The following is a 22,866-nucleotide window of genomic DNA, read 5'->3' on the forward strand; positions in this document are numbered from 1 at the left end:
GAAGCGCCGTTGTGGATGTACAGGGCCGAGTCCTCCCCGCACCGCCCACTGCGCATTTAAAGGGGCAGCGTTCGCTATGTCTGCCCTGTGTTGTTTCCACCTTTTTAGCGAGCCCGGTACGAACGGGCGACTTTTCTCCTTTCCCCGCACCGAGCTCACAGTGCGCGCTGTGGGGCTGCCTGGGCACACAGAGCCTGGCTTAGTGCGGGGTGGGCGAGGAGTACGGCCTGGTCGGCGCTGGAGGCGGGCGGGCGCACTAGATTCTTTGGATTGCGGGCGTCGCGAACAAATAAACGAGGCGGGCGGTTGCGCCGTGCCGGCCGAGATCGCGCTGCTGGGGGGCGGGCGGAGGGGCCACGAGCGGCGATGGAGCCCGGCGGCTGCGACATGGGGCCCGCGGTGAAGGCGGTGGCAGCCGTGCTGCCGGCGGGAGGGAGCGGTGAGCGCCTGGGCGGTGCCACCCCCAAGCAGTTCTGCGCCGTGCAGGGGAGGCCGCTCGTCAGCTACACGGTGCGGGCCATGGAGAGGTAATGAGGCAGGCGCAGGGCCGTCCTTTCCTGCGCCCTGCGGGCCTTCTCCTCCTTCCTTCCCCCGGCCGCTTCCCTTGAGGCCTGACTGCTGGCTCTTCTCGGCCTTCTGCAGACCGGTCTCCCTGGGATCTGCCCTTCGGAGGCTTTGCTTTTGCGTTTCGGTAGTATCTGCTTCCCTCCTTATCCTGCTAAAACGTGCAGTAAATTATAGGGTGTCTGAACGCACCCCGGCTCAGCAAAGGCTGGCGTGCATATGGCTGTTCTGAGCTGACAATGGGCAGGCTCGCCTGAGGAAAACTGTGTGCTTCCCCAGGCCCCTGAACAGAAGTGCAGTATGCTCTATGGTGCCCTGCATTGTCAGCTTGGAGCTGCACAGCATTCTTCAACTTCTGAAGAAGAGCATTCTTAAACTTCTGTTTAAGGCACTCAGACTTGAAGCTTGAGATCTGCAGCTGTATTGGCCGGCTTGATGGGTGATGAACCTGCCATTGCACTTGGAGATAGTCTCAGTGCTTTCCAGAGCCTCAACAAAAGGTGTCACCTGCTTCATCTATTGGAGGGTGGGATCAGTACAATCTGAAGGCTTTGAAAAAAAAAAAAAAGATCAGTTTTCCACATACAACCACTGCCTGTATCACCACACTTCACCATTACATTCCGAGATGCTGTGCCCTGACCAGCAGGAACTTAACTGCATCTTTGGCTTTAAGTTGCAGTTACCAGGTTAGAAGCTGGTACCCACAGGATGACACCACATGTGTGACTTTCCTCTGTTTACACTGGAGCAAAGATTTTAAGCAATAGGATATCTTAGCAGTCAGACTTTTCTTCTTTAGTAAGACTGAGTTCCAGGCATGGGGCTGACAGTTAATTTTAACATCATGTATCTTGAGTCATTTGAATCACTGCAGGTAGTGGAGTGTCAGATGTATTCTGGATGTTTTGCGGTAACATAGAAAAACAAACCTTCCGTTTTTAGAGAGAAGAAATAGGGAGGAGGGGAAGGTGGTGAAATGAAATGGAATTGCCAACTTCTTCCAAAGTTATGAACTTATGGAAACTTGTGGAACATCAAAACCGGGACTTTTTTTTCCCATTCCCACACAGGGAGGCTTCCCTTGGGTCACTTATTACTTTATGAAAGAAATATTGCTTGTTTTCTTTAATTTTCAATAGCACTCAGTCACAAAGCTAAACACATCAGAAAGCAAAACTTCCAGTCCAAAGCTTGTCACAGCTATAGCTTCTGCCAAGATGTCATGGAAATCTACAGAGAAGAAGAATACATTGTATACTGGAGACCTGGAAAAGAGAACAGAGTGTGGTGGTTTGGGAAGGAAACAATATTCATAGGAAGATAAAACATTCATTAAAAAAAAAATAGCAACAAAAACAAAACAAAAAAACCTTTTAGTTTTTGCTGCCAGTAAGCTCTGGGAAAATAGCAATTCTTTGAGCACCAGCGTTATATTTATGTCCTAAAGCTGCAAAAAATTAGAGTGCATTCAAGTTGTACGGTCCAAAGAAGAACGAGATCCAAACTTGATTATGAGTAGTAACCTGCTGCTTTCTCCTGGCTTTAGGAGTGTAGTAACTGTTGCCAGTCTTGTCTCAGGCAGAGCTTTCTTCCATCTCTGCACTGAATTACTTTGCCTGGTATGCGTGTGTATGGGGAACTGGGAACAGATACAATCTAAAGCTTGGAAAGACTCATTTTCTGCTCAGTTGTTTCTGACTGAAACTGCAAAGGAGGTACCTTTTCCTTATTCTGTGAATGTGAGCACAAAAACATAACACTGAGGAAATGCAGTTTGTCACATAACCTGGAAGAGGCAGATTTTCTGTGTTTAGCTTGATGCTAATCTCCTGCTGTTGTTTACCTGCTGTCACTGAATAAATCATTTTCTCATGAACACACAATAACTTTTAATTGAACTTCTGGTTATCTCATCCTGTAGCTATTTTTAAGCTTTTTTGATTTGAAAAAATACTACAATGTACAGACAGAAATGCATGAGCAAACCAAGAGTTTGCAGGTGAATTTTATGCCCCTTTTTAAAATGATGAGAAAAAAGAATTTTAGACAGCCAAAAGGAGAAAGCATCTTAAATATTGATGTAGAAAAACTGTCAGACAAGACAAGAGTAGACATGAATGAATAACTAAGTGTTGCTTCCTGTTGTATAGGATCGTGGAATGTAAAAGGTTGGCTTGCCAATAATAATCAAAGATAATGCCCTTAGGAAGAGGAGATGAGAAAAAAAACCAAAAAACCTATGTAAGTAGGAAGGATTGTTTTTATTAACCAATACAGTGGCATTGGTAGGAAGGTAAGGTCCTACCCTGGGGATAAAAAGATTAAGTCTATTAGGGAAATGTCTGTTTTTTTTTTTTCCCCATGTTGAATTTCTTTCTGCTTTTGTTGAACTATGCAAGGCTTTTGCATCAAGTCCAACAGGACTATAGTCCTCCTTTTTGCTTCTGTATAGATTCTTCCTTTGTATTAATTCTCTTGTGGATTTTTTTTGGAGTAGAACATTCCCAGTTCCATTCCTATAGCAGGGAGGGATCTCAGCTCTGTGTGTGCACTATTGAGGAATTTTACTAAAGCTACAGAGAAGAAATAGAAAGGGTGGGGTAAAGGTTGATATAAAACTGTGGGAGAAGTAAGCTGCTGTTATTCTTACCATGCTCATAATTCACCAGTGACTGGAAGTACAGTGAGAATTATGAAAGAGCAAAGCAGAGTTAACATATTTACTGGCAGAACACATTTTTTTTCCATAAGGGTTTCAGACAGCTTTGTTTGTTGCAGTGTAGTCTCATAAAACAGGTGGCTTGATGTCAAAAAAACATCACCCGAGGGAAGCTTCAAAATAATCACCTCTTCGGAAGTGTCTTCTATACTTTGTTTGCCAAGTATTTTTTTTCTGCTTGCGTGGTGTGCACTCCCTGTCTCTCCAGGTCACACAACTGCATTTTTTTGTTACATATATCTAGCTCAATAGAACTCTGTTCAAGTTACTCTTGAAACTGCTTATGATAAAAAAAAAAAAATAAAAAAAATAAAAAATGATAGCAAATAATCCAGTTATTCAAGCTCTATGAGCATGTCTTTATTTTCCTGGGCAATAAGGAGCACCAATTTAGTCCTCCAGGAAAAAAGTGGTTATCAACTTCATACAAGATGCTCAAAATTTTCTTATATCCGTGAAATTTCTCATGCTTTAAAGTTCTTCCTGCTTCCATTCTGGGCTGTAAAAATACATTTATTTTTCCTTTATGACTAAGGTTATAATAAAACTTATGGAGATCTGGGGAAAAAAGGGAGAGAGCAAAGAAACCCCCCCGCCCCCCAAAAAATGTTGCTTGCATTCTTCATGTGTGTTCTGTTCCTGAAAACTCTTTTTCTTGTTGATGCTTAAATAGTAGAATCAGCAGCAGTAACATAGTAATTGTCCTCTGTGTATGAAGAGTTTTAATTGTAGTGAAAGATTGTATTCTAACTCCTAGAACCACCTGAGCAGTGGCTGCCTGGCTCTGGCCTTGTTTCTCTGACATAGCTGCCCATCTCAGGAATTTCAGTTTGAAGTGAGTTGCTACAGTCTAGAGTTGCAATAATGTTGAGGATTTAAGGCTCTCAGCATTGATTTGTATCTGATTAAGTTAAGAAACGGTTAAACGTCACATTTGTACCTGAGGCTGCTGTTTATAGAATAACTTAGTGGTTATTTCTTCTGTGGACTGTTGCAATAACATGTAATAGCTCAAACTGTTTCTGAGTTAAAGAGCTCCTTTGAGTTCCAGGTCAGCCAGTATGAATGCATGTCATTTGTAATTTACTGAAGCAATACATTTTCTCCCTTAGCAGTTGGTGTGGTTGATCTTTTAGACTTCAGTAGGTGATGACCAGAGGGACAGTCTCAGGAAACAAACCTAAGTCCTTCTTTGCTTCCTTTTTGTCTCATTGTGGTAATGTTGAGGTCCTGACAAGACAGTTGTAAAGTGGTTACAACTGAAGTTGTGGCTTTTGTTTCATTTGATGAGGTGCAGTTTTCCACTTAAAAAGTACAGCTTGTGCTGTATGGAAGCATTACAGTCCTGTATTTGTTGTTGGTTAATGGATACCTAATTCTGATCTCTTCCATGCCTTGTTCTGATTGTCTTTAAAGCTTGTTTTATCAGGCTGCAGTTTTTCTTTCATACTTTAATATTACAGTTACAAGACAGAAAAGACATTTACTATTTTTAACCTTTTCAGTGGGTTTTGAGTTTGTTATTGTAGTACAGTCTTTCTGGAGAGAATGGTGTGAAATTAATGGGAAGAAAGATCTTTTTGCTGTCAGATTGGCTCTGGACTGTAGTCTTTCTACTTCATTAGATCACTTTACAGCATTTCCATAAGCATATCTTGACGAGTGTAAACATCTTTGTGATACGCAGTAATCATTCATGTGGAATTTCTAGCTTGTCTTACTGTATTAGTCTGTTTCATCAGTTTTGTAAGTCAGTTTTGATGGGACACTTTAGGCTTCAAAGCACAAGTTTTGTCTAATCAATTCTGAGTATTCCTGTATACTTCTAGAGGAATATGTTGCATTACGAAATCCTAGCTCTAATGATAGGATATTAGTCCAGGATGAATTTGAGGACAGGCTTGAGTTTATAAATGTGTTTATGCAGACACAGGGTGGAGCTCTGACCGCATCCTGTCACTTCCTAGTGTACTGTACCAGTGAAGGCCTTGAGCCGTTCCAGCTCCTCTGTGCGCAGATCCATCTATCACAGGCTAGCCAGTACTTTGTAGCTCTCAGAAGATGCTGTGTACTACTCAGTTGCATTACAGTCTGTTTTATTTGGGTCCAGAATGGAAATGTTGGTGTTCTTCTGCAGCCACTGGTGAATGTGCAGAATGCCTTCTCTACACTGCTGTTCTATGGCTGTTCTAAAAAGAGGAGCCCAGAGCTCTTATTTTTGGTTAATGTGAAATACATCTTCTTGAGTTTGCTGTATTTAAATGCCTGATTCTCAATATTCAAAAGACGAACTGGGATTAGTCTGCCTTAGTTTGGAGTTGAAGTCATGCAGAAGCGTTACATTCTGTGGCTCAGTGTAGGACTGTGCCAGTATTCATTTCAGAGAGTTGCAAACCTTTGATGAACCTGTGGTGAGTGACAAGTCGAAATGAAACTTGAAACCATCTGACATTGTGTTTTACATTTATACAACTTCAGTACTTAAGAAATGCTGAGGATATGTTGGTTTGGCTGTATTTTCTGCCTTTGTTGAAATAAAATGAATGTAAGAACAAATACTTTTCTTTTAAAGAAGTCTAACAACACTGCGATTTATTTTATTTTTAGTAGTTATTTTAAAATCCATTAAAATAATTTTTCATGGAATTCTATTAGTCACAAAAAAACCCCACAAAATGTACCAAAGGTTGAAGATACTGTGTTGTTTCACTAATCCCAGTGAAGTGGTTTGTATCACAGGTGACTTTGCTTTTGGAGTAAGGGTAGTTCCTAGGTATTGCCTTCTTAGGCTTTATTGCAGAAAACAACAGATTGAGCATTTGTATTCACAGTATCACAGTCTCGTGCGGGTTGGAAGGGACCTTAGAGATCATCGAGTCCAACCCCCGGGATTCGAGACTCCTGTGTAGCAGAGCGGCACTTCTACCACTTGCGCCACAGGGGGGATTCAAACCCGGGCCTCTGGTGTTGCAACGCGGCATTCTTATCACTAATGAATAATACATTTTTGACTATTGTTAAATACTGCAAGTATTCAAGTACTTCAGTGCATCTTATATCTGCAAGATAATCTCAATAACTTTGCTAGTTTTGCTTGTAAGAATGTACCATAACTGTTTCTCTTCAGAGCTGAGTGTGTAGGCTCCCCATAAGTGTGGTAAATAGTAAATTGTTGAAATCATTGTTTACCTGATGAATTTCTTGTCAGTCATGATAAAAAACAAACAGAATAACAAAAAACTTCCACTGTTCTCTGTGGAGAAACAGAAATAATTTGAAATATATATATATTTTTAATGCCTTCTACATAGCATTTAGTATATAAAAGAGTCAAGTAGCTGCATTTGAATGGCAATATTTGCGTTATATTGATGTGCAATGCGATGCATACAACTTTACTTTGTATTCTTAGCTACACTTACACAAGTGTGATTTCAGCCTAACTGCAGTTATGATTGCTTTTAACATTGTGGATTCTTTACTCCCCACACCTGTATTAAAGCTAGGCTGATGCTGTCATTAGAAGCTTGATTTAAAAACATGCTTTTATACTGTGGTAGCTGTTTTTGCATTTTGGTAGCTTTATAGAGTAGAAACCTTTGCACATATACATATTTTCAAACTATCAGTATGTTATGATTTTGACTATCTGCAATCTAGATAGATTGCGAATTGTTGGACATTCCTGTCTTTGTAGTGAACTTTGTTTCAGAGCTTTTCATGAACCTCTTGCTTCCTTCCTCTTATTCAATTGGTGCACAGTGTACTCAACATTAGAACTCAGAATATTCCAAATCCCAGGATGTACCAATTAATCGAGACTGCATTTTATAGGGAACTAATATAACAGACTGCGGGTGATTGATTTAGAAGTAAAAATGGAAGCTAGGAGTGAGGCTTGAATAAAAACTTTTTTGAAGTCTTTTCAAAGAGTTGTCTTCAGTTTTTATTTCTGCAAATTGCTTGTTGAAAGTAAGTCTCTCCCCAGAATTCCACTTACTTTGACTGACATTTGTGTATCAGTAGAGATCCTCTCATGTAGCTTTGCTCTCTCTTTACGTGTAGTATGCTAATACATGAATACATATGCTCTTGAGAATATCGAGAGATTATTTAACCAGCTTCAATTTCTTTCAATACAAATTTATCTTATGGAGATGTCTTTAGTCATTAATTCCCTCTGCTTTTATTCTGTTTCTTCTAGGGTCAGCTGGATATCTGACATTATTGTGGTGGTCTCTCCTGAAAATATTGAAACAATGAAGTCTATCATCAAAAAATATGGCCACCAAAGAGTTACAGTAGCAGAAGGTGGAATAACTCGTCACCGATCAATTTTCAATGGACTGAAATTATTTTCAGAGAATGAATTTTCCAACTGTCTGCTCCAAAAACCAGAAGTAGTGATTATCCATGATGCTGTGAGACCATTTGTTGAAGAAGATATTCTTCGAAAAGTGGTGATGGCTGCTAAAGAGTACGGGGTATGTACTATACAGCAAAGCAACTCTGAGAGACTTGTATGTAATATACAGCATAAACTCTTGATAGTAAAATAAGTATTTCTCTTGGAATTGCATTAGTGTATTATGTTGATTTTAGACTTGGAAGCCTTGTTATGCAGAGAAATAAGATGAGGGGTGGGGTGTGTGTGTGTGTGATGTTTTTTAATGCCTCAAAGATTACTTGTCATGGAAAAATAATTATTGTCATAGAGACTATCAGTAGGATACTGAATTAATCAGCAATTTATAGAAGTTGTTATGCAAGAGGATCTAGTGAATTAACTAGCTGGTGAGAATGACACTGATAGTGGAACTAAGTGCTTGCTCAGGAAGTTTGTGTGTAACGCCAAGCTGTGTGGTGAAGATGATGTGCCTGAAGTACAGGATGCCATCCAGAGAGACCTAGAAAGGTGTAGCAGAATGCTGAGACACAGCCTGAACTGTGATTGAGCACCTGCTAGGAAAGCAGGGCCAACCCAAGGGAGGTCAGGTGCATGCAGTGCACTTGAGTGACTGGAAGGGATGGAGTGAGGATCCACTTCTTTCCAGACCTCACTTAAGAGGTGGCAGTGGGGGCAAGGTTGTCTTGCTGCAGAACCCTGCATGCCTAAGGCCTTCTGAAGGTAAGCAGCTTCTTTCATTTATTTCTGTGCCCCCTCATTTGCTGCAGCTTAGGACCTTGCTGCTCTGCTGTCATTGCTGCACTTTCCTTTTTGTTACAAAAGGCTTGAGCAGAGAACCTCATGAAGTTCAGTAAAACCTAGGTCTTACACCTGGGTTGTACTAACACCTACTATCAGTACTATCTGGAGAACAAAAGGGTACAGCACAGCCCTGCTGAGAAGGACTTAGCGGTACTGGTGGATGGTAAACTGAACACAAGCTGGCAATGTGTCCTTGCAGCAAAGAAAGCTGATCGTATTCTGAGATGCATTAAAAGAGCATGGCCAGCAGGTTGAAGGAGGTGATTCTGTCCCTCTACTCTGCGCTGGTGAGAGCTCATTTAGGGTATTGTGTCCAAATGTAGAGCCCTTGGTACAGAGGAGACATGGACCTGTTGGAGTGCATCCAGAGGAGGGCCAGAAAAATGATCCAAGGGATGGAACAAAGACAGGCTGAGACTGGAGAAGAGAAGGCTTCAAGAAGACCTTATCATGACCTTTCAATATCTAAAAGGGGGGAGTGGAGGAGGGGGCATGAGAAAGATGGGGGTAGATACTTTTACAAGGTCTGTTGTGGTTGTGTTGTGATAAAGGGAAATGGTTTCAAACTAAAATGGGAGATTTAGATTGTATTTAAGGAAGAAGTTTTTTACAATAAGGATGGTGAAGCAGTGGAATAGATTGCCCAGAGGTGGTGGAAGTCTGACCATGGAGACATTCAAGGTCAGGCTCAACAGGGCACTGAGCAACCTAATCTAGCTGTAGGTGTCCATGTACATTGCAGAGGAGTAGGACAAGATAACCATTAAATATCCCTTAGAACTGAAATGATTCATAGTAAATAAATGAGGTAAAAGTGTTTGAGTATTAGAAATATATGGAAATTACCACTGCTAGTCTCTTTCAGAATATGAGGTAAAAGATAAGTAGACAGATGATTTGCAACATTGGCAGTAATTTGTTTTTTTTTTTTTTTCATCAAAGCTCACAGTGTTAAAGGGGAATGTACCACTTATTAAAAAACTATTATGAAAATTAAATAATTATTAAATTAATTAATTAAATATTAATTAAATCAACAGAACATTGCTAGAAATCTAAATATATTTTGCTAGCAGTTGGTTTGTATTTTTCTAAGTTATTAGAAATGTAAATAAAATAGAAACTCTAATTTATAGTTTTCAGTGATTTGGAGTGTAAGTTTCCAGTCATTAAAATTTTAATTCGGGTAGAATCTTAACAAGGATTTTGACCTTTCTCATTTAGCACAGAATAGCTTTCCAGAATTATCTGCCAAAGGCTGTATAATACATGGATCCCTGTTGTAAATCCGTTTTAAATGAGATTCTTGAGTTGTAGAAGAATGAGGTTAGTTTTACCGATGATGAGATGAAATGAGAATAACTGTTTTCTCAGTGTGTATGTGTATTTAGGTGTCTATATGCATGTATGGTATATGATATCCCATTAAGCATTGTGTGTTTATTTTAAAGTTTTTAGCGGGAACTATAGAAATATATTTACTTGATTGTTCTTGAACTTGTAATTTTAATGTAATATTTTTTCCTGATTTTAATTGGATATAAGACATTTTTAGTAAAACAATAGGGAATCAAGGCAATCTCAATTGACATCCTCAAGGCAGTATATTTTAGTACATCTGAACTTCTGACTAATAAATCACAGAATCACAGAATCACAGAATTACCCGGGTTGGAAGGGACCTCAAGGATCATGTAGTTCCAACCCCCCTGCCTAGCAGGGCCACCAAACATACGCCTTTACTAGATCAGGTTGCCCAACCTGGACCCCGTCCAACCTGGTCTTGAACACCTCCAAGGACGGGGCATCCACAACATCACTGGGCAAAAATATTTCTTCACCTAAATTGCTGAGGCATCACTTATCTTATAAAAGTGTTCTTATGCATTTTTCTTAATCTTTCTTTTCCATTGTACAGTGTTAGAAATGTGTGTAGTATTTATTGGCTGTGCTGGCTTACAGCCACTGAATTCAGCGAAGCTGGGCATTCAGAAAACTGGACTCCATAATCTGTTAGCTGCTGATGTTAGCCAATAGAGAAATTGAATCAGGGAGCATGAGGAGACCTTCATCTTATGTAAAAAATAAATTAATTTAAAAAAAATATTACAAAAACAAAAACCTACCTGAAGGGAGGTTGTTGTGAGCTGGGGGTTGGCCTCTTCTCTTGTGTAACTAACTGGTGACAGGACTAGAGGGAATGGCTTCAAGCTGTGTCAGGGGAGGTTCAGGCTGGACATTAGGAAATACTGCTTCTCTGAAGGAGTGGTCAGGCAGTGGAATGGGCTGCCTGGGGAGGTGGTGGAGTAACTGATCCTGGAGTTGTTCAAGGAATGTTTGGATGTTGTGTTGAGGGACATGGTTTAGTGAGAACTGTTGGTGATGGGTGGATGGTTGGACTGGATGATCTTGTAGGTCTTTCCCAACCTTGGTGATTCTGTGAAAAGGCAAAGCTTCCCATCAGAAAGGTGGGGTGGTTATCTTTTTTGACAAGTATGGAATTTTGAAGAATTACATGACTGGAAGGCTAAGATTCTTTCTCCGAACTTCCACGCATGGTTCTGAATATCAAAAAGATTTTGATGAAGGGAAGCTAGCATCTTTAGTTATTTTTATAATCAAATTCTTTGCATGTCTAGAAGAGGATAAATTCCTCAGTCTTTCAGTACAAAAAAGTAATTACTTCCTTTTGCTTTACGTAGGAAGGTACAAAACCTGGCAGAAGCATCGTATTTAGTCAGTAATGTAATAGAGATAATGCTGTATTGTTGTTCATCTGCATACCATATAGATAACATAATTATGAGAAGCTTTTATGTTCTTGAAAATGGCAATTGATCAAGTAAATTATTGCACTTCTAGTTGCCAATTGTCAGACAAATAAATTGCTTTATTACTCTTACTAATCAGTTCGTTATTTGCCTGTAGGAATTCAAAAGTGCAACCTCTCCAGAACTAATAAATTATACCTTAAATAGCCCAAACAACTCCTCCATTATTTGAAAATATTACTTTGTAACCAATTAAATTCCATTTACGTTTTTGGGTAATTTTGTCATTAAAATTAAATGCTTCTAGAAAAAAATTCTTTATTGCTAGTAAAAGTTGAGAAAAGTGGAAGCTTCCAAAGGCATCAGTCCAAAGCCTCTAGCAATATCTCTTTGCCAGCATTGCATTTTAAACAACATAACTTAAAAAAAGTGCTTACGAGAAAAAAAAAGCCAGGAAGGCAGAGACAAACAGGAACCTGTCAGTCATGCTATTGAGAGTTTTTTTAATATATGACTTAGTCAAAGACTGTATTTAACAAACTATTTTTTAAAGTATAGAAGTATAGTTCACTTATTGGAGTGAAAGGACTGAATCAAAATAACATTCTGAAAAGGTGGATTGTGGAAACTGTGAAATGTCATTATTCATAGGTATAGCAAGGATTTGAACAAAGCATAATTGTCAATACAAATGTACAGTGCTCCTCAGTCTCATGGGCTCTCATTCACATACAGAATCAGGTAATGGAAATTATCTGTCTAGAGAATGCCACTTCTGTGCTCAGTGTTTTCTTGCCTCTGAGTTACATCAGAAGCGCCCTGTTGGAGTAGTTCTACTCTGTTCTTTCATTGTTCTTATTGAAGCAATCATCTTTTTGTTTTCTTGTTACCTACTCAGTTTTCATCCCATATGAAATATTTTAAACATTATTTGTCCTTGTTGTAATCAAAGACTAGTTTTATATACCTCTAAAGGCTGCACCCATATTTGGCGTACTGCATTTGAATCATATTTACATGCTAGGGCATCTGAAGTCATTGTCTATCTGTATTTTTCTGTTTTCTTTGTACTCTAGAATCTCTTTCTGTCCTGTCAGGCACTTGTATGAAAGGAGAGTCAAGAACTGATGACATTATATTAACATTTTGATGTGGTTTATATTCCACTGGTGGAGTGAGTTCTGTAGTTTAGGAACCTCTGACTTATGCCAGTGTGAAAATGTGTTTTAATGAATATTAGATGTATTATATAAAAATGTTAGAAGAAAACAACTTTTGAAGAGCTTGGCTATTATGAAGACCAAAATATGCTCAGTAGACCTTGAACTCTTCTGAATGTACAAAAAATATCAAGGCATAGTCTGCTGGCAATTGCAAAGCTATTAGGTTTGACAGAGTCAGTTGTCTTTATTTCCCTCAAGTCAGGGACCTTTGGAAACCCCTTAGTGCAGGGCATTGTGACTCTTTTCATATTTGAGAATCATGAATTAGCTGTCTATGTATATGTAGTTCAATAAAGGACTTATGTCCTGTCTTGTCTATGGATGGTTCTTTTAGGCTAAATCAAATATGTAACAGCTTTCTTTCATATGTCCAAGTCTCTCTATTCAAGGAAAGATGGACATGTGTATGGATATAATCAATATGATAATAAAAGTGTGTTCTTACTAGTTGAAGAACTAAGATTTGATTATAGAATAGCTGTCTATTTCCAGATATAAGACTCTTAAGTATGAACTTGCTACTGAATCTGTGTGCATTAATCCTCATTTACTGTTCAAAAATAATAAAAGAATTTGAGATACAAATGCAGAATATAAAGGAAACCCTTCAGAGTGTATGTATCTTTTTCAAAAAAGATTTGGAAAGTTGTCTGTTCTTCAGAAACTAAAGGAAAATGAGAATGAAATTTTTCTCTGTGTTTAAGAGGATGAGTACTAGTAGTCAAAAGTGTTTCTGAGGGAAACTGGCGTACTTTTAGTTGAATACATAATGCTGAAGCTGCTGAAGGTCTTTAAGGAGGAGGAACTCCACAGCATCTTTGGGCAACCTGTACCAATTCTGAGGCACCCATACAGTACAGTTGTGCTTCCTAATGTTTGGAGAGAACCTCCTGCATTCCAGTATGTGCCTGTTGCCTCTTGTCTTGACACTGGCATCACTGAAGAAAGTCTGTCTCTGTCTTCTGTACATCCTCCATTCGTTTATTTTTATCAATTGATGAAATCATCTTTGAGCCTTCCCTTCCTTAGGTAGTCCCAGCTTTCTCAGCTTTTCTATATAGGAAAGATACTTCAGTCTCTGTGTCCCTCTCCAGTATGCCCACTTCTCTCTTGTACTAGGGAGCAGAGAACTAACAGCACTCCAGGTGTGGATTCATCAGTCCTCAGTAGAAGGGAAGGATCACCTCTTGACCTGCTGGCCTAATATGTCCTAAGATACTGTTAGTCTTCTTTTCTGTCAGGGTGCATTCGTCATTTATATTCAACTTGATGACCAACTTGACCCACTTCTGGAAAGCTGTTTTCCAACTGTGTGGCCCCAGCATGGCCTGGTTTGTGGGTTTGTTCTTTCTCAAGGGCAGGGCTTTTCACTTCTCCTTGAAGGTGAATTTGCCCTCAGCAGATACGCAGGTGATCTAAATTTAACTTTGTTAAAAGGCAGAATGCTTGAATTCCAGTCTCATACACTAAAGTGATATAGTGATGTGTAGCTACAAGCTTACAGGTAGTCTTTATGAAATCACAGCAGCCTCATAAGGTTAATGTCTTCATCCTTGGCTTGAAATGATGATACAGTGTTTATGCTTAAGCTGTTTAGATTATTACTTTTTTTCTCTAGCTATTCTTAGTGTGGTCTTGCTGTTGTATGGGAAATAGTTCTACAATACATTCTTCTATTTACAAGTCTGTAGTAACAGATCACTATCAGAAACATACTAATGTTTCCATTGCTTTTGGCGTTATTGGCCCCATAGAAAGTTAGAGCCTTCTCAGTAAAGCCTTTATTTGTTTTCTCTGTTGAATGGAGACTAAAGTATTGTTAGAAAATTACTTCAAGTCTTTGTCCTAGCAGACTGTAGTGTTTGGCAGTGGGAAAGCACTAGTAAGGAGAGAAACAACTGTCATTTCACAGTTGCAATTTCAATGGCTTAGATGAGTCATTGCATTCATTAGGAAGAACCCAACTCAACCAACTGAAGTACATGAATCATAGTCAGGAACATAAATTGCAGCCTCCCTTTCTTTGTTACACTTCTGCATTGTGCTAACAGAGCCAGAATAACTGTGCCTAATACAACTAACATTTAATCTTTTTGAAGAGGTGATTTAATCCCACAGATTTTAGCTTCTGGAAGACTACAGTAATTTCAAATAACACGAGTTTCTGTAAAACTGAACAGAGTAGAAGGTGGAATATACACTACTTTTTAGGAGGGGCATGCTTAATCTCTGTATAGTGAGACTGTGAGAGATACATATAAGAGCAGATGGAAGAGGAGAAATAATCATTGCTCTGTATTCTTGCCTATCATTTGTGATCAGTTGAATTGGTTGTTTTATGTTATTCCTTGAGGAGACTTAAGCCTTATAGGTGGAATAATCTGACATCTAGAGGTTTGTATAGTGAAATCTTATACTAGGGTTGCCGTTCAGATACAAGAATTATTTAAATCTGTGGTTGCCATATCATAGAATCATTAAGGTTGGAAAAGACCACTAAGGTCATCTAGTCCAAGCATCCTGATTAGTAAAAGGAAATACCAAATTTAGTGTGAGACTAGCCAAATGGTTATGTGATGTCAACCTTAAAGAAGGTAATTAAATAATGATGCTACTGTTTGAGGGGTTCTAAATCACTTCTGCTTTTATCTTTCATTGTGCATAAGCTAGATTAATGGATAGGAAATGTCAGGTATTTATTTTGTGATGGTTCTGGGAATTGTCTGCTAGGAAGGATTCTGACCGGAGCTTCTGTTTTATCAGCATATAAATTTGTCAATGTTTTGGGGCCTGTTTTACTTAAATGGTCTGTAATTGTCGTCTTCATATCATAAAAGTAAACACTTTCAAAGAGATCATTCTGGCCACTTATATGTGCCACAAACTGAAAGAGATTCTCAGCTGTACTCCTCCTGATAAGGATTAGGCATGCACACCTCTCCAGATTTTTCTGTTTTTCACCAAATACTGAGATTTTATCCGGAAGCATCTCCAGCTGCATTTTTGGCCAAGCTCAATATCTGGATGGTTGATGCAAGGGCAAAATCTGCCCTGCATGTTAAATGAAGTTTTTTTTTTTTTCATGTGCTGTAATAGTTTCCTGGACTATATCTGTGGTTATCCTGTTTCCAAGGTGCTGTATAATTTCAGTAGAATATTCTCCTTGTTCTGTCTTTTTGAAAGGAATCTCATTTATTTTCCTTCAGAAATCTTGCTTTTCACTCAGAGTAATGTTTGGAATTTAGCATGTTGTTGATAAAACCAGTATTTACTGACATTTGTAAAGGTAAATAAATATGAAAGAATGGAAATTAACATGTGGTATCTTTCTTTCTGTGGAATAGTTTCAGCTCTCAGTGATCTTCATTTTTTATAGCTAATTGTGGCTTGGACATGTCCTGCTATACATGTACTATCCCCAGTTGCTCAGATAATATGTACTGATAAAGGTGACCTCATTAGGAGAAATGTTTTCTTTTTCTTAAGGAGTGTCATAAATATACATTACATTTGTTTAAGGAATTCTGTCTCTTTGAAGTCAGTTCAATGTACAATATAGTGTCAGCTCATTAACATTGGTTCAAAGTATATATTAAATTTCTGATTAAACATCCCGTCTTTTGCAGCTAGGAATAAACACAGTTATAACTCCTTCCTTCCTGGTGTTGGTTTAAGATTAACGTGTCCAAATTTAGTGAGTTCTGCTGTTATTCCTAGCCAGCTGGGTAAACAGACTTTAAGGAAATTAAGTGAAGTTTAGCATACAAGCCTTTTTCGTAGTGTTTAACACACATGTTCAAATTAGCTTTCTTTTTGTCTGGTTGATGATAAAATTCAGTATCTGTGTTACACCAGGCTTGTTTAACATTTCAACCAGTGCTGTCCTGAGGCAATTAGAATCTGCCAGTACTTTTGAGTATTGAGGCAACTGGAATTGGTCTGTTTGGTGTTGAAGGAACTTCAGCCTACCTCTCCTTAAGGGGAGTCAAAGAGGTGGTGTGCTCGTGGTAACTTCAATATTGTTTTTTTGTTTTTTTTTCAATAAAATTCTAAATAAAGCAATTAAGTTTTACTCTTGCTCTTTAATAACCCAGCAAGCTTTGGCCTCTAATGGGTGGGCAACCTAAATTATGAATTGCACTAGTTGGTAGAATTCCTGTCCCAGCTGCAGAAGTGCCACGCAAATTATGTTCATGCTACATTGTAAAGTCTGAGTGTGAGTGTATATGTAAGTGTGATAGACCCTGAACTTGAATTTGTGTTTCTTAATGATAATGAGAGTACTTCTGTGTTTTTTGTGGCCTCCTTTTCTTTACTCAGTTACCTTGGATATACTACAGTCTTGTCTTCGTGCCACATCTAGTACTTAAGGGAAGAGTGTGCAGCTGAGGTACTGCTTTATGGGGATCTTTTGAATGTGATGTTAACAGGAGTGGGTTTTCATTTGTTGTTGTTTGTATTTTATTGAATTTGTGCAGCCAAACTGCTGCCTTGTCTTGCTATGCAGCAAGTAGGTGGGTTCTGGGTGCAGAATGAGGCTCAGAACTCTGGATACGGGGTGCAGACTTGTTAAGAAGTTTGGCTGGTTTGGGCTTGAACATGTTTTACAAAACTTGAACAAGTCTTCAAAAGCTGTATAGGTGTAGCTAAACCATAGTTTGCAGCTGTTCTTCCATATAGGACTCGTAGCTTATCATTTATGTCATTACTTTGTCCTGTCTTTGACATCCAAATAGAAATTGTTTTTGCCAGGTAGGATAAGTGGAGTGGATATGAAGAAATATTCTGTCTTCCATCTCTGCTGACTCAAAAGATTTCCTATAGATTACAACTTTTGGTAATAGAGAAGATGAAGTGTAGCCCTAGACAACAGCTGGATATAAACTGTAGAAAAGGAAAAGAAAAAAATGATGTAGTGTTTTATTTCTGTGAACTACTTTGAATGGACATTGGAAAAAACTTTAGATAGTTCTATGACTTGGCTTTATTAGATATTCCCCACTTCAGTTCTACAATATAAAGAATGTGAAAAAAAGGTCCATTTAAATATGGCAATTGTCTTAATCTTTTAATCGAGTTTTTGTTTTATTTCTCTTTGAAGGTTTTGTTTGATAAATTTGAAATGGTAATTTTTTTTAGTAAATGCAATTCTGCTGATTTAAGAGGCAATTACTGAGGATGGCTGAAGCCTGTTCTTTATGATAGGTACAGTTAGCTTGAGTGTGGATGTCTGAATAGAAGAGCATGTTTCTACCTGTTTCTGATTATTTTTCATACTGTAGATGGCTGTGAATGCCCTTCATGGCAAGTAATTAGGTTAGTGTATAAGAATACTAACTCTGTAGTAACATGTGGAAATGATTTGATGGAAGAAAGTGAGAGGAAATTAATCATAGTTGTTCTGAGCTTCTTTTGCTGGTTCACAGCCAGACCTAATTTAGACTGGAATTTGTAAGGAGATGATCATGTTTGGTAACACATAAATAATCTTTCACTTAATAAGGAACACTCCAGGATCTATTTTCTAACTATTTAGATGCCTAGTTAGTATAACTTTGTATAGATTGTTATTTGTTGTTGTTACTGTGTAACTGAACAGCGTTTTAATCCTAACCTTGTCTTTGTTGAAGAGTAAGATAGAATTGTGTGTTTATCAAATTTACTTTAATGAAGTCCCAGAATGCATGTGTTTGTCTTAATACGTGTGACTAACCCTGCAATCTCCAGCATAAAGTTTCAAAGATATCAGCTACCTTGAAATGATGAAAACATATTTCTCAGTCCCGTGTATATATACAAGACTCATTTATTTTTAGTAAGGCAGTGCAATTAAGTCTTGTTTTGGTGCCATTTTGTTTGCCATGACAACAACTTTGATTAAAGAATTAGAATTAAGAAATACAGACATTGAGAAACCATGTAAAAACATCAGGATAGGATACTCTTTTAAAGATGGTGTTTGTAAGCTTTGTAGGTATTTGATATCAGGTCTATTTGTAAGCAGTTTTAAAACATGAAATCTAGTGATATCTAGGATGTACATTTCCTTTATAGTACTAGACAGCTTGGGGGGGGGGGGGGTGGAAAGCATAAATAAAAATGAACTTCAATGTAGACGGAAACTATGAATGGAGAAGTTGTGGTAGTGTAATTAGAAGGGAATCATACTGAAGGATTGGGAGAGTCATTTTGGACCAACTTCTGGAGGCCTAAGGCTGTGATTCCTTCTCACTTAAAGTTTAGAGTTGTGAATTGGCCATGTAAGTGAACTCTATGAGTCTGCATTAAAATTTGGGGTCGGTTGGTGGCAGGGGTGTGCAGAGGCATAGCATTCTTTTGAGTATGTCAGCCTGCAGTACCTGTGGTCTGACTTTAATTGCTACTGTGTTGTTTTTTTTTTGTTGTTTTCTTTTTGGTAAGGATTTTGTGCCTTTGTTTTCCCCCCCACTTCCTAGTTCACATAATTAACTTAATGAGTTTTGCAATTGTTTTGTCTTGTTCTATTTCATCTCTTGTTACTGAAAAGGAATAGAACAGTGGTACAAAGTGTGTTGCTTTGTGTGCTGTTTTGGAGCTTCTGACTCTGATAACTTGTCCTCTGCAAGTCGTATTCTGGATGTGGAGTGTTGCTATTGGTTGAATGCAGTATATCAGGAATATTTGTAACTTGGACGATTTCTTGCTTGTCAAATAAGCTTCACCTGCACCATCCCAGGCAGACCTTTTTGAAATTTTAGTGGGTTCTGATTTTTTTAACTGGCTTGAGAATTGTCAGTTGTTATGATTATTCAAGAAGAAGTTGTGCTGTGTTAGCCAAGTTGCAGTTATGTGTGTAGGCTTCCATGGCCTGAAAATTCATAGTTTATTTTGTAAGGTATCATGAGTACTGCTTGGATTTTACTGTCCTTTAATTGTCTGATCCCTAATCTCACTGTGGGTAAATAGTCAATGGTTGCATCCATCTAAATTATCTTTGTTCAGAATAAAGGTGTGATAAAAATGAGAATGATACAGTGCTGCTGTAAAGTGGAAAGATGGACTACTATGCCTTGAATCTACTGGAAGTCCTTAAAGTACTGTGCTACTGACTGATGTGGTGCCCTTCATTCTATATCTTTTTTTTCAGTCACCATGAATTCTTTACATCTTGACTGTATTTTATTCTGTATGTAGTTGAGCAAAGAGCTGGATACAAAATGGATTTAAAATAAGTTGAGACACCTCTTGTTTCTAAAATTATCTGAAAACGGGTTCATTTTTTCAGCAGGTGCAAGAAAGAGCTTCCTTCTAAGAGACATTGCTCTATCAATTCCACTGAAGTTGATAGAATTGTATGTTGTGGCATTTTAAGGTAGTTTTAAAGAAATAATTGAGTTTAAATGGATGTGGATTTTTTTTTTTTCTCCCAGTATTTTGTCTGAAAGAAAATTAACCATTAGCAGTATTTGTTTTAGCATCTCAATATTTGTTTCAATGTCTCTTATGCTCAAAAGGATACTTTAGCGGCTTACTCAGATATTTTGGTACTTTGACAAATAAACAAAATACACAGAGGAAGGAAGAAGTATATGCATTTCCTGTTTATGGCAGATCTAGTACTTGACTTGTCTTTGAAGTGGAGTGGCTTGAAGGCTGTAAAATGGATGCTTAAAGAAATTGTTTAGTTGTCCATTAGCTCTCCACTTCATATTTAGGAACTGTGTATTATGCATTTTATGGATGATCCTCTTGAAGTCTGGCTCAAAATGATTAAAAACTGGAAGATGGGATCTCTGCATAGGGTTATGTTAGTGTTAAGACTCAGGCACTTCCTTCAGATTCAGAGGATTTTGTGGTTGACTAATTCTAAGTTTAAAAAAGATATGTAAAACTATCATGACATTTTAAGAAGTATTTATAATTTCAAATAAGACCAGATGTTTTGGGTTATGTTTGGGGTTTTTTAATTGTTCTTCAAATTCATGTCTGAGCCCCTTACCTGAGAGCTTTACCAAGTGCCCGTATGTTCCTGACATAAATAGCAAGTCAAAGCCTCTCAAATGAGAACAAACAGAATTCACATTTGGTGTAATTACTCTTTTTGCTAGCATAGAAAGTGTTCTGCTGTTATGGATTTATAATTGAAAAATCCACATGGAAGGTCATCAGGATAAAATAATCGGTGTTGTAACTGAATGGACATAGGCTTCTGAATGACTGTGCTTCACTTGAATCCCACAGTTATAAAGGGCAAAAGGTCCTTAGAGTACAAAAATACTTAGCTATGTTATACTCTAATGTTCAGATTTCTGAACTGAAAAATGTTATCTATGGGCCTATTCCAAGTACCTGAATTCCCTGCTCCATTCACTGAAGGACTGCTAGGAGTACAATTCAGAAAAGGCTTTGTGCTGAGTAGGGAGGACCCTTGATTTGACCAGAAAAAAATACCTCATATATTTAATTTTTGTTCTTTGGCCTGTATATGGAAAAAAAAAAAATAAAAAATCCTCTGTTTGTAGTGCCAAATATTATGTTTACACCATGAGTGAAGATACCTAAGAGCCAGTTTTGGAACCAGAAATGTGTGGTGAGTTCTGTGTAAGCCAACATGGGTTTGGCAGCTGTGTCAGCATATTCCAGCTGGTGAATGTTGCCAGAAGTATTGCAGATGATGCAGTTGCTGTGCTACAGACTCAACTCTCATGTCCCATATGAAAATGGTGTGGTGCATACGTAAGCCCTTGCTTTGTTCATGTTTCTCCTATTCTGAAAATGGCCTTTGGGACAATTACAGTCTGTGTGTCACTGAAATGATAAACTCAGTGGTGTAGGGTCACAGTGTCTGGTTGAGGGACTATGTGCCTGTGTGATAAGGAAGAAGAAGGACCTGCAAGTAGGTGAGCCAGTACTGAAAACAAAGTTAGTCATAAATGTTATTCTTCATATTAAACTTCATGTTCTCAGTCAGTTCAGGGATAGTTTGAGAGGACCTGTGTCAGAAAACAAGTGGAAGGCAGCTGAGAAACCCTTATCCTGACGCATCAGATTCAGTCATGGAGTAACACAAAGCAAAACTGCAATTATTAGGAAATTCCATTTGTTAAAATTTAAGTTCTGTAAAGCATCTCAAGTATTTGAAAGTTAATTGAGGGCTTTAAAAAATGGCATGTTTGGATTTATTAGAAATGAGATCTTCCTGAATCTTCTGGAAGAGCTAGGCCTAAGCAAAGCAGGAGATGTGGTTCATTGTTGTCACAGAGATAGAGGCATTGATGAATTGTTATTGTGCAATAAACCAGATGTCAAGAAAACAATACATTTCAGAGTTCTTTTAAGAATATCGTTTTGAGCATTTCAATTTTATTTAGAATTACAGTTTGGTTTTTTTGTTCCTCAGAGTGCATGTTTCACTTGTGAGATTTAGTTACGCAAGTCATATTGTATTCTGTTGGCCTGTTTTATGCTTAAAATGCAACATGACATGATTGTTAAAAACTGTAATAAAATATTGGATTGGCCTAAGAAATCCTTTTTCTAACTGGTTTTCTGGTATGGTAACTGTTTCAGGAAAAGGGGGAAAAAAAAGACGCAACTAATTAGAGAAAAGCTGTGGCTGGCATGCTGCTCTGTCTCTTTTCCCATGACCTTCTAATTTTATAACTTTTTTTTCCTGTGTGACCAATTAAAACATGATGGCAGAGCAAAATAACTTCATCCAACTGCCCAGCAGCTGAGATGAGGAAGTAATAATCCACATTCTGGAATTATACAACAATAGAGAGGGGACAGGTTACAGATAGTCTAGTCCTTCTATTCCTACTTGCACACAGATTTTACATGAAGTACATGTGCCAGGTTTTACTTTTCGTTTAAATCATTGCTTTGTTACTCAAACTACAATAGTATTAGTTTTGTCAAGTTGTCTCTTCTATGACAAATAAAATTGATCCTGTCTGGGTGGCTGCTTAAAATCCTTTACAGTTTCTCAATGATTTTGTGTTTTTTTGCTGTTTTGGATTTTATCTTTTTGCCTTTGGATGATGTAAGATAGTGTCATTTCCTCCATGCAGTGTTAATATAGATCTCTCTTTTATTAGAAAGAAAAAGTACTTTGGAGATTTTGAGGTATTTCTGTCACATGAATCTTTTGAATGTTTTCTTCCTTTTCCTTGCCCCATACCCACGTAGCTCTTGCATATCTCCACACTTAGGGCATGGGAAGTTGATTAACATCTCTGTCCTCATTATACAAAACAACAAACTCAGAAGCTGTTCTTTAGAACTAGTAATCTGCTCAACACACTGACTGCAGTCAGTTTTATTGTTCAGTAGTGTGGAATAAGGAGGGAAGACCAATGGTAGTTATTTCTCTCCAAAGAGGAAAAAAACTTAAGG

General features: G+C 38.1%; 1 protein-coding gene across 7 annotated transcripts in view; it reads left to right on the forward strand.

Annotated features, from left to right (window-relative positions):
* Positions 1-350: 350 nt before the first annotated feature.
* CRPPA (CDP-L-ribitol pyrophosphorylase A) overlaps positions 351-22,866 on the forward strand; it is a 104,417-nt gene continuing 81,901 nt past the window's right edge. For 4 of the 7 annotated variants that reach the window (XR_014943026.1, XM_015853852.3, XM_015853853.3 and 1 more), the window contains exons 1-2: positions 351-527; positions 7,491-7,770. Coding sequence is in view for 6 of the 7 variants with exons in the window: in XM_015853852.3 (XP_015709338.2) it covers positions 367-527; positions 7,491-7,770 (441 nt within the window). In the remaining variant the exon portion in view is untranslated. Of the gene's footprint in view, positions 692-2,722; positions 2,809-7,490; positions 7,771-22,866 lie in introns of those variants that run through there. The other 3 variants (XM_015853856.2, XM_015853857.2, XM_085538535.1) reach the window with 3 other exon arrangements.

The sequence above is a fragment of the Coturnix japonica genome, chromosome 2 (assembly GCF_054131305.1).
Source record: "Coturnix japonica strain WE chromosome 2, WE-NBRP24, whole genome shotgun sequence".
Lineage (NCBI taxonomy): Eukaryota > Metazoa > Chordata > Aves > Galliformes > Phasianidae > Coturnix > Coturnix japonica.